The sequence below is a fragment of the Cherax quadricarinatus genome, chromosome 14 (assembly GCF_038502225.1).
Source record: "Cherax quadricarinatus isolate ZL_2023a chromosome 14, ASM3850222v1, whole genome shotgun sequence".
Taxonomy (NCBI): Eukaryota; Metazoa; Arthropoda; class Malacostraca; order Decapoda; family Parastacidae; genus Cherax; species Cherax quadricarinatus.
In genome coordinates this window covers 42,318,537-42,331,036 of record NC_091305.1, presented here as the reverse complement: position 1 = coordinate 42,331,036, position 12,500 = coordinate 42,318,537, and the positions used below count along the sequence as shown (strand labels likewise).

Here is a 12,500-nt window from a genome sequence, read left to right as displayed (position 1 = left end):
ATGAGCTTTATCGTACCTCTGCTTAAAGTATGTATGGATCCTGCCTCCACTACATCTCTTCCCAAACTATTCCACTTCCTGACTACTCTGTGGCTCAAGAAATACTTCCTAACATCCCTGTGATTCATCTGTGTCATCAGCTTCCAACTGTGTCCCCTTGTTGCTGTGTCCAGTCTCTGGAACATCCTGTCTTTGTCCACCTTGTCAATTCCTCTCAGTATTTTGTATGTCGTTATCATGTCCCCCTATCTCTCCTGTCCTCCAGTGTCGTCAGGCTGATTTCCCTTAACCTCTCCTCGTAGGACATACCTCTTAGCCCAGGGACTAGTCTTGTGGCAAACCTTTACACTTTCTCTAGTTTCTTTACATGCTTGGCTAGGTGTGGGTTCCAAACTGGTGTCGCATACTCCAATATGGGCCTAACGTTCACGGTGTACAGGGTCCTGAACGACTCCTTATTAAGATGTCGGAATGCTGTTCTGAGGTTTGCCAGGCGCCCATATGCTGCAGCAGTTATTTGGTTGATGTGCGCTTCAGGAGATGTGCCTGGTGTTATACTCACCCCAAGATCTTTTTCCTTGTGTGAGGTTTGTAGTCTCTGGCCCCCTAGACTGTACTCCGTCTGCGGTCTTCTTTGCCCTTCCCCAATCTTCATGACTTTGCACTTGGTGGGATTGAACTCCAGGAGCCAAATGCTGGACTAGGTCTGCAGCCTGTCCAGATCCCTTCGTAGCTCTGCCTGGTCTTCGATCGAATGAATTCTTCTCATCAACTTCACGTTATCTGCTAACAGTGACACCTCAGAGTTTATTCCTTCTGTCATGTCGTTCACAAATACCAGAAACAGTACTGGTCCTTGGACTGACCCCTGTGGGACCCCGCTGGTCACAGGTGCCCACTCTGACACCTCGCCACGTACCATTACTCGCTGCTGTCTTCTTGACAAATATTCCCTGATCCATTGTAGTGCATTTCCTGTTATCCCTGCTTGGTCCTCCAGTTTTTGCACTAATCTCATGTGTGGTACTGTGTCAAACGCCTTCTTGCAGTCCAAGAAAATGCAATCCACCCACCCCTCTTTCTCTTGTCTTACTGCTGTCACCTTGTCATAGAACTCCAGTAGGTTTGTGACACAGGATTTCCCGTCCCTGAAACCATGTTGGCTGCTGTTGATGAGATCATTCCTTTCTAGGTGTTCCACCACTCTTCTCCTGACAATCTTCTCCATGACTTTGCATACTATACATGTCAGTGACACTTGTCTGTAGTTTAGTGCTTCATGTCTGTCTCCTTTTTTAAAGATTGGGACTACATTTGCTGTCTTCCATGCCTCAGGCAATCTCCCTGTTTCGATAGATGTATTGAATATTGTTGTTAGGGGTACACATAGCGCCTCTGCTCCCTCTCTCAGGACCCATGGAGAGATGTTATCTGGCCCCATTGCCTTTGAGGTATCTAGCTCACTCAGAAGCCTCTTCACTTCTTCCTCGGTTGTGTGTACCGTGTCCAGCACCTGGTGATGTGCCACACCTCTCCGTCCCTCTGGAGCCCCTTCTGTCTCCTCTGTGAACACTTCTTTGAATCTCTTGTTGAGTTCCTCACATACTTCCCGGTCATTTCTTGTTGTCTCTCCTCCTTCCTTCCTTAGCCTGATTACCTGGTCCTTGACTGTTATTTTCCTCCTGATGTGGCTGTATAACAGCTTCGGGTCAGATTTGGCTTTCGCTGCTATGTCGTTTTCATATTGTCGTTGGGCCTCCCTTCTTATCTGTGCATATTCGTTTCTGGCTCTACGACTGCTCTCCTTATTCTCCTGGGTCCTTTGCCTTCTATATTTCTTCCATTCCCTAGCACACTTGGTTTTTGCCTCCTTGCACCTTTGGGTGAACCATGGGCTCATCCTGGCTTTTTCATTATTCCTGTTTCCCTTGGGTACAAACCTCTCCTCAGCCTCCTTGCACATTGTTGCTACATATTCCATCATCTCATTAACTGGCTTCCCTGCCAGTTCTCTGTCCCACTGAACCTCGTTCAGGAAGTTCCTCATTCCCGTGTAGTCCCCTTTCCTGTAGCTTGGTTTCATTTGTCCTGGCCTTCCTGCTTCCCCCTCCACTTGTAGCTCTACTGTGTATTCGAAGCTCAAAACCACATGATCGCTGGCCCCAAGGGGTCTTTCATATGTGATGTCTTCAATATCTGCACTGCTCAAGGTGAATACTAAGTCCAGTCTTGCTGGCTCATCCTCTCCTCTCTCTCTTGCAGTGTCCCTTACATGTTGGTACATGAAGTTTTCCAGTATCATCTCCATCATCTTAACCCTCCATGTATCTTGGCCCCCATGTGGCTCCAAGTTCTCCCAGTCGATCTCCTTGTGGTTAAAGTCGCCCATGATCAGCAGCTTTGCCCTGCATGCATGAGCTCTTCTGGCCACTGCAGCCAGTGTGTCAACCATCGCTCTATTGCTCTCGCCATACTCATGCCCTGGTCTCCTGCTGTTTTGTGGTGGGTTATACATCACTGCAATTACCACCTTGGGACCTCCAGAGTGAAGCGTTCCCGCTATGTAATCACTTTCTTCTCCGCTGTCTCCTCTCTCCAGCTCATCAAAATTCCATCGGTGTTTGATCAGCAGTGCCACTCCTCCACCCCCCCCTATTCCTTCTATCTTTCCTCAGGATCTGGTATCCCGTTGGAAAGATGGCATCTGTTATCATATCTGTAAGTTTGGTTTCTGTGAGCACTATGATGTCCGGTGATGTCTCTTTGACTCTTTCGTGCCACTCCTCCCACTTATTCCATCAGCGTTTGTGTACCATACCTTCAGTTTCCTTTCCAATACTGTGGTTTGGGGGGCCTGTGGGGGTGGGAGACCTGGTAGCATACTGTGGGATTCTATGATTGGGGGTTGGGTGGAAGCTGTGGGTATGGATTGTAGTGTGTGTTGGGATGGTGTGATAGGTTGTGGGGTTCTGAGGATAGTTGTGTGTGTGCTTGCCCTTGCTTCTCTGTTCTGCTCTGACTGACCTCTGCTGGTTCCATCCTTGGTTCCTTTCCTATCTCCTTTCGCTTTTTTGTCCTCTCCCTCAGCTGCTGTCTCTCTGTTTGTGTTCTGTCTCTGTCTAGGAACACCTTCTTGTACTCTTCCGAGTTTTTCAACCTTGGTTTCTCTTGGAGGATCCTGTTCCTCACTGTTTCTGTCCTGTGAATCTGCTTGGTTGGTCGGTTTCTCCCCTTCACGTACCCCCTTATTCTCTGAAAATTTACAATCTCGTCCATGTCTTCTCCCCCTATTTCCGTGATGATTTTCCCAATCTCCTTTCTTTCTTCCTGCCGTCTTTCAGTGTGTGTCTTTTCCTCACTCTCTTGAAGCCCATGGATAAACACTGATTTTGCCCTTTCCTCCTCCCATTGCCTCTCCCTCTGTGACTCTGGTTCCTGTCTGTATATGGTCATTTTCTCCCTTGATTTTTCCAGTGGCTCTTGGTAGCATGGTTGTGCCTCAGCATTCGACTTATCTCCCTCTCTATCTGCACCCAGCTGCTCTTCCCTTTTACTCCCTGACCCTTCTTTGCAGGCTGATATGACCTTAGCATAATTCATATCTCCTTCCTTCCTGTTCATCCTCTCAGCTTCATATGCTGTGTCTTCTCTGGTCACTGCCCCTGAGACTTGCTTCAGCCTGTTTACCTCAAATTCTAGGACCCTTACCCTGTCTACTGCAGCTTCGACTTGTGCCTCCCATTTCTTCGTCTCCTTCTAAAACCTCTTTTCCCATTTCGCAGAGAGCTCTTTCTCCATTTTTTCAGAAAGCTCTCCTAATTTTCTCTCCCATTCTTGCTCCATCCTTTTCCACTGCTCCTCCATTCATTCCTCCCTACCAATACCATTGTCATCTGATCCCTGATTCCTATGAGTCCCAACCATTTTTTTTTTATAGTAAAGGAAAGAGAGAGAAAGAGAGAAAGAGAGAGAGAGAGAGAGAGAGAGAGAGAGAGAGAGAGAGAGAGAGAGAGAGAGAGAGAGAGAGAGAGAGAGAGAGAGAGAGAGGGGAAAGGTAGAAGGAGAGAGAGGGGGAGAGTGAAAAGGAAAAGGGTGAGAGAGTGAGAGAAAAAGAGGAGAGAAGGGAAAGATAGGAGGAGAGAGGGGAGAGAGAAGGGAAAAGAGAGAGAGAGAGAGAGAGAGAGAGAGAGAGAGAGAGAGAGAGAGAGAGAGAGAGAGAGAGAGAGAGAGAGAGAGAGAGAGGAAGAGAGAGAAGAGAGAGAGAGAGAGGAAGAGAGAAAAAGAGGAAGAGAGAGAGAGAGAGGAAGAGAGAGAAGAGAGAGAGAGAGAGGAAGAGAGAAAAAGAGGAAGAGAGAGAGGAAAAGAGAGAGGAAGAGAGAAAGAGGAAGAGAGAGAAAAAGGAAAGGTTACTCTGCTGCTGATCTGTTGTTAAAAACCTCTCCACTAAGTGGCACCAGTCACTGGATGAATCCAAAGTCAGCTGTGTGGCAGCACTGGACATTACCTGTGGCACCAGGGCCTCTTAGCAAAACTTCAAGCACTGGGAATTGCAGGCTCTACGCTATGTCTCCTCAGTGATTACCTTCATGGTAGATCTCTAAGTGTAGTTCTCAATGGAACGGAATCAGTAAGACATCCTATTGGGGCAAGTGTTCCACAAGGAAGCGTACTGGAACCATTGTTATGGAATGTCTACTTCAACGACCTTCATTTCATCCCAGAATCACATGCATATGCAGACGACTGCACACTGACATTCACTTATCCAAGAGAAGAAATGCCAGCTGCTCTAAGCTACATCAATCACCAGCTGAGAGCTATATCAGCTTGGGGAAATAGATGGCAAGTAACATTTGCACCTGAGAAAATGCAAATGATGATCGTCTCTAGGCACCATGATGGTAATGCTGGTGCAGTAGTAAGGATGAATGGGAGGGTGTTGGCACCTGGAGAAGAAGTTGATATCCTTGGGGTGAAATTTGACTCCAAACTAACCATGAAGAATACGCAGCCAGGAAGCTTACAGCACTTCGCCGTATCTCGCATCTACTTGACAGTAGGGGTTGCAAGATTCTGTACAAGACAAAAGTACGCTCGCACCTTGAGTATGCTCCACTTTCTTGGTTTGCCTGCCCCCCCCCCCTCTCATCTGCGACTGCTTGACAGAGTAGAGAACAGAGCAAGACGTCTCATCTCTCGCCTGGACCCATCCTGGATAGATCTGTCATTTCAGCAGAGCCTTCAACATAGGAGGGATGTGGGTGGCCTTACTGTTATGTACAAGGCCAATATTGTCAAAATACCACACTTGGATCCACTTCGAGGACAGCGTGAAACAAGCTTTTATGCCACAAGACGGGCAGAAAGCAGCAACTTCACTCTGGCTGTACCCTTCTCCAGAACATCACTCCATCTGAGATCATACATACCCAGGATGACTCGAGTATGGAACACATTCGTACAGCATAATGATGTCAACGAGATAAAGTCAGTTGATCAAATGAAAATGCTGGCCCACAGATGGCTCCAACTTCATCCTGTTCCCTACTTGTATGTCTCATAACAATAAAAATGCTTTCAAATGAGCTGATGTAGGTAACATCTCTAAGCTTGCCAATAAAGTTAGGAATCCTTAACTTGTAATTAGCTTGTCGATAAAGCTAGGGATCCTTAACCTTGTCAAACCCTGTGTAAAAAAAAAAAAAAAAAAAGAGGAAGGGAGAGAGAGGAAGAGAGAGAGAGGGGAATAAAGAGATAGAGGAAGGGAGAGAAAGATTAAGAGAGAGAGAGGAAGAGACAGAAAGAGTAAGAGAGAGAGAGAGAAGAATAAGAGAGAGAGGAAGAGAGGAAAAGAGAGAGGAAGAGAGAGAGAAGAAGAGAGGAAAAGAGAGAGGAAAAGAGAGAGGAAGAGAGAGAAAGGGAGAAAGAGAGAGGAAAAGAGAGAGGAAGAGAGAGAGAGAGAGGAAGAGACAGAAAGAGTAAGAGAAAGAGAGAGAAAGAGAAAGAGAGAGAGAGAGAGGATAAGAGACAAAGAGACGGAGAGAGAAGGAAGGTTAGAGGGTCAATTCACATAAAGGTGTGAAATCCTGTATATGTGTGTGTATGTGTATGTGTGTATGTGTGTGTGTGTATGCATGCTACAGCTATTCAAGTGCCTAACAGCAGATCCTGTTCTCACCTAGTGTATGTGTGTATGCGTGCATTTATGTAAGCAGTCCTTATTTGCCTCGTATGTACTACATATGTTTTGCATATGTACCCTATCTCTTGGTTCCCACTGCACTGTCTTGTGTGCCTAAAATTACGTAAATTCGCATAAAGGTGTGAAATCCTGTCTATGTGTGTGTGTGTGTGTGTGTGTGTGTGTGTGTGTGTGTGTGTGTGTGTGTGTGTGTGTGTGTGTGTGTGTGTGTGTGTGTGTGTGTGTGTGTGTGTGTGTGTGTGTGTGTGTGTGTGTGTGTGTGTGTGTGTGTGTGTGTGTCCCAATTTCCAGCTAGAGACTGGTGCTGACCCCATGGAACTCAAACTAGGTGAATATAACTTGCGGCTGCCAGTGGAGTAATGTTGTCGTCCTCCTGGGTCCCAGTATGAAAATGCTTGATGCTTCTCGGTAATTTTTCCTCTAACTTCCTGTAGGCACTGTGGTCTCTAGCTCATCTATTTTTTTTTCACTCACTCACTGTATTTACTGACACATCTATACATATCTCTTATCTCCCTGATCTTGAGTCGTACTTATTCTTCAAATACCCCACTGCGTTATTATGGCAACACTATTTAGGGCTGACACAACCGTTCACCTTCCTTCCAATGGCCCCCACATAGTAACTGTCACTATTTACTAAATTGCTTTTCTGTGATCACTTATATTTCCTTTTCTCGGGGCTTTAGTGATTATATTCACTCTCATGCGTGCACACGCCTATATCCCACACTCTATTCCTTATGGTACAGTCAGAAATTACCACCAAAACACGAGCTCAAACCACGTGACTCCTCCACGAGTGTGTGTGTGTGTGTGTGTGTGTGTGTGTGTGTGTGTGTGTGTGTGTGTGTGTGTGTGTGTGTGTGTGTTTGTGTGTGTGTTTATGTGTGTGTGTGTGTGTGTGTGTGTGTGTGTGTGTGTGTGTGTGTTTTTGTGTGTGTGTGTGTGTGTGTATGTGTGTGTGTGTTTATGTGTGTGTGTTTGTGTGTGTTAGTTACCATTCTGTCCTAGGCACATGTCGATTAGACGCTAGGCCTGCTGTATATGCGCGCGCATGCCTGCGTGTGTGTGTGTGTGTGTGTGTGTATGTGTGTGTGTGTGTGTGTGTGTGTGTGTGTGTGTGTATGTGTGTGTGTGTGTGTGTGTGTGTGTGTGTGTGTGTGTGTGTGTTTTTTATGTATGTTTTATGTGTGTGTGTTTTATGTGTTTTTGTTTTTATGGGGTTTTGGTGTGTGGTATGTGTGTGTTTGTGTGTGTGTATGTGTGTGTGTGTGTGTGTGTGTGTGTGTGTGTGTGTTTTTTTTGTAATTTTCTCACCAATTGTGGGCGGGGTCGAGACTCAGCCCTGGCCCCCCTCTTCACTGCCCGCTACGGGACCTCTCTCTCCCTGTTTCCTGAGCTTTGTCTACCTCTTTTTAAAAACTATGAGGGTTTCCTGCCTCCACTATTCCCTTGCTGGCTTTCCACTTGCGGGCAACTCATGACTGAAGAAATATTTCCAACGTCCTGTGACTCATCTGAGTCTTCAGTTTCCAGGGACCCTGCCCCTGTTCCCCTCTCTGAACATCCTATCTCTGTCCACTTGCTATTCCCCGTATCTTGTATGTCGTTATATGTCTCCTGACCCTTCTGTCCCCCAGTGTCGTCATGATTTTTAACCCTTTCCCCTCGAGACTTTCCCCCTTGAGCCTGGGACTACCTTTTTGCAACCTTTTGTACTTTTTTAACTTCTTGACTTGCTTGACCAGGTGTGGCCCAGACTGGTGCTGATACTCCAGATGGGCCAAACATACAGTGTACAGTGCTTGAACGATTCCTTATTAAGGTAGGGAAACGCTATTCTCAGGTTGCCCACCCCCGATGCTGCAGCGGTTATTTGGGTTGATGTGCCCCCGGTGATGCTCGGGTGTTATGGTCACCCCGGTCTTTTCCCGAGTGAGGTCTGTAATCTTTGTCCCCCTCCCTTCCCCTGTCTGGGTCTTTTTGCCCCCCCCAATCTTCATGACTTTGCATTTCGGGATTGAATTCGAGAAGCCAGTTACGGGGACCACATGTCCAGCCTCCCCGGGCTCTTTGCAGTCTTCCTCATCCTCGTCCGATTTAATTCTTCTCATCAATTTCCCCGTCATCTGCGAACGGGGGACACTTCAAGTCTATCCCTTTCCATCATGTCGTTAAATATATAAAAAAGCATGGTCCAAAACGCTCCGTGGGACCCCCCTGCGGGGCCCCCCTGTGATACCTCTTCAGACCATGACTCGTTGCGCCTCCCGTCAGGTACCCCTTTATCCATTGCAGTGCCCTTCCTTTTACGTGTCCGATCCCCCATTTTTCACAATCTCTTTGGAATTTTGGGCCTTCCTGAGTTGGGAAAAAGAAACTCCCCACCCCTTTCTCTGTCTTATTTTGTTCCCTTGTCATAAAACCCAGGGGGTTTTGGATAAAGTTTTGTTCCATGAACCCATGCTGGTTTTCATTTAAAATTTTGTTTTTTCCAGGTGTTCACCCCCCCTCCTGATAATCTTCCAGACTTTACTTATGCAGGAAAAGGTCTGTTTTTATGCCCGTTTCTTTTTCCTTTCTTAAATATGGGGATTACATTAGGTCTTCCTTTTCCCAGGTGTTGCCCAGTTTAAAGGGGGATGTGTTGAAGATTGGGGTTAGAGGCACTCAAGATCTCCCCCTTTTCTCCAAGGACCCAGGGGGAGATGGCCCGGTCCCACGTTTTGAGGTGTCAAGGTCACTTAAGAGCTTTTCACCCCCTCCTCAGTTGTTCGGTCATCCAACACTTGTTGGTATATTCCTTCTTGATGTTCCCTTTTGGCTGTCTTCCCACACCCCTTCCTTCTCACTGTAAATTTCTTAAAATTTTTCAGCTCCTCACATCCTCCTGATCATTTCTTTGAATTTCCCCCTTTCTGTCCTTAATTGACCCCTTTTGGTTGTCTCCTCCTGATGTTATACAACAGTTTGGGGGTCTTTATTCTGATGCTATGTCTTTTCATACTGTCGCTGGGGGCCCCCCTCCTTTCCGGCGTACTCATTCCTGGCTTGGGCTATCTCCCATTTCGGGGTTTTTCTGCCTTCTGACTTTTCCATTTTATTGATTTTTTTTTTGCCCCCCACACCGTCGGAAACCGGGGCCCGTTTGGTCTTCCCGGTTACTGTTTCCCCAATAACTTTTACTGCCTCCTTTCATTTTGTTGCTACATATTCCATCATTTCATTTACTGGCTTTCCTGCCAGTTCTCTGTCCCCCCTGACCTCCCAGGAATTCTTTAACCCTATGAGTCCCTCTTTTAAAGGTTTTCCCATTCTCCTGTTATTCTCTACTTGCAGCTCTACTATTTTTCAAACACAGAACCACGTTGCAGCTCTGACCTCAATTGATGTCCTCAATGTCTGACTCCCAGGGGGAAAAAAGGTCCCAAACTTGTGGTTCATCCTCCCCCCTACCTGGTGTGTCCTTAACATGTTTGGGGCTTTTTCCCGCACCCCCAAATCCTGGTTCCCTGTTTGGGGCCCCATGTGGCTCAGGTTTTCCCATCAATCTCCTTTTGGGGAAACCCCATAACCCAGAACTTGCCTGCTGGGGGGAGCTCTTCTTTACCCGCAAGTGTGTCCACCATTGCCTGTTGCCCTTTTAAATTCCTCCTTGGCCTCCTGCAGTTCTGTGGTGGATTATACATCACTACAATGACCACTTTTGGGTTTCCCAGACTGAAATGTACCTGTATGTAGTCTCTTTCTCCGTCTCATCTATTCCTTCCATTTTCTCAAATTTTCCCTCTGTTTTACGAGCAGAGCAACCCCACCTCCCCCGCCCCTTCTATCTTCCTCAGATCTGGATCCTGGTGGGGAAAATTGCATCTTTATTTCTCCATGAGTTTTGTTTTGTAATCTATGATGTCTGGGGCTTTATTATTTTTCTGCCATTCCCCATGTTTTTTCGTTAATCCATCTGCATTTGTGTACCAAAACCCTTTAACTTGTTCTAATATTAACTGTGGTGGGGGGGTGGAAACAGAGGGGTCGGGGGTGACGGTTTTTGGATTGCAGTTGCCTTTGGGCTGGAGTCCCTGGGTGTTTTGGGGGGCATTGCCTTCCATTTGATCCGGGGTTTTTTCTCTTTTCATTTTCCCCATTTTCCTTTTGTTTTTGAAACCCCCTCTTTTATTGTCTTCCTTTCGTCCTGTGTTCGTCGGGCGAGGCACCCGAACTCCCGCTTTCCTCTCAGCCGGGTTTTCCTGCAGGATCGGTTCGGGTTCCCGAAAATTTCTTTGAGAGGCCGATTCCCTTTTTTGGGAAACCCCCCACCCCCCAAATTTGCCACCTGGGTCGTCCCCGCCATCACCCTTCGTTCAATCGCTTTTTTTTTCCTCCCCTTTCATCATAAGTTTTCCCCTTTTGCTTGTCTGCCCATGACAAACCGGATCTCTCCCTTTTCCTCCTCCACTGTGATTTATCCTCTGATGTGTTTTAGTTCCTTCCTGGGGTGTTCCTTCCTTCAGTCCCCTTCCCCAGTTTGGGGCCCCCATGCCTTTGGGTTTATCCTTCCTGCTCACCTGCTCCTGGCCCCCACAGGTATCTGGTAAGGTCCTTGCACATGTCCTAGTTCCTTCAATGTCTTCCAACCTCTCATTCTGTCCTAGTGTGCTCCCTGTCTTTGTTTTGGCCCCATGTGGGTTTGACAGGACCTCTGCATACAGTTTAGTTTCCATGCTTCCTTCGGACCTGTTGTCTGTGTTCGATGTAGCCAGTGTGTGTGTGTGTGTGTATGTGTGTATGTGTGTGTGTGTGTGTGTGTGTGTGTGTGTGTGTGTGTGTGTGTGTGTGTGTGTGTGTGTGTGTGTGTGTGCTACAGCTATTCAAGTGCCTAACAGCAGATCCTGTTCTCACCTAGTGTGCATCTATGTGTGTGTGTATGCGTGCATTTATGTAAGCAGTCCTTATTTCCCTCGTATGTACTACATATGTTTTGCATATGTACCCTATCTCTTGGTTTCCACTGTACTGTCTTGTGTGCATAAAATTACGTAAATTCACATGAAGGTGTGAAATCCTGTAAATATGTGTGTGTGTGTGTGTGTGTGTGTGTGTGTGTGTGTGTGTGTGTGTGTGTGTGTGTGTGTGTGTGTGTGTGCGTGTGTGTGTGTCTATGTGTGTATTTGTGTATGTGTGTCTGTGTGCGTGTGTGTGTGTGTGTGTGTGTGTGTGTGTGTGTTAACACATAGGCTGTCTCTTACCGAGATAGGGTGGCACTCAAAAAAAGAAACACATTCTCTATCATTCTTTCAACAACTCTCTTAGAAGTGTGTTGACATAATTCACATGACTCTCCCTCCCGTAACATCTTCACAAGTCTGTTTACTTCAGTGCCAAATTACAGATTGTTTATGTCAACACTTTTATGGGAAACCCGGAATCTTCATCTATATTATTAGAGAAAAAAAAATGGAATTTTTCTCATCTTCCTTCCCCACTTTACCTAACTTGAAGAATTTATTCCACTTAAGCAGGGCAGTAGGCCTGCTGCAGTGTTCCTTCTTTCTTGTGTTGTTATGTAATATATTCACACTGGAGGCCCTTCGTTGACCCATATCGACTTGCCGAGTGACTTCCCACCTGCCTTGTATGGCCCACCTGCCTTGTATGGGGCCAGTTGACCTTCTGCAGTGTTCCTCCATTCTTATGTTCTTATGCTAATCACCCTTGAACCATATTAACCTGAAGTAAGACTACCATTGGCCTACATGAACGTGAGGAAATACTTATCAGGTTATATATTCACTGCCTCATACTTTAAGGCATGTCACATACATCCTGAAACTCGACTCTGTCAAGATGATTTCTTTGATTTTTTCTGCTTATTATCTTTCGTCTCTCCTCAGGCTGACATCTTGACTCAAAAACCCACATAACGAAATTCTGATGGCGCTACTGGAAGACCATGAGAGACTTAATTCTATGTTGGTTTGATGATAAACTTACTGGAACACAGTGTTGTAGTTGGTGTTGATGAGTGTGTTTACCTGTTTTGCAGGCGAGTGTGGCGGAGTGGGCTTCATGCAGCACGCGAGAGGGATCTCAGGTGGGTGAGAGTGGACCTGAAGGAGTGGTCACCCTTTCACCCAGGTACCTGCAAGTCGGCACCAATTATTTCATAGGTAAGTACCTGATCACCTGAGCTACTATCCCAGCTACCATTAACTCGTGGGTAAGTACCATGGCAACCTCTTAGCTATGTTTACTCGGCTACATTACCATTGCTACTCAGCACACGTTGAAAACAGAT

At 46.5% G+C, this 12,500-nt stretch overlaps 1 protein-coding gene across 4 annotated transcripts in view; it reads left to right on the top strand.

Moving 5' to 3' along the window:
* LOC128694851 (uncharacterized) overlaps positions 1-12,500 on the top strand; it is a 1,130,786-nt gene that overhangs the window by 816,747 nt on the left and 301,539 nt on the right. For all 4 annotated transcript variants that reach the window (XM_053785203.2, XM_053785209.2, XM_053785218.2 and 1 more), the window contains exon 6: positions 12,249-12,372. In XM_053785203.2, coding sequence (XP_053641178.1) covers positions 12,249-12,372 — 124 coding nt within the window. The remainder of the gene's footprint in view (positions 1-12,248; positions 12,373-12,500) is intronic.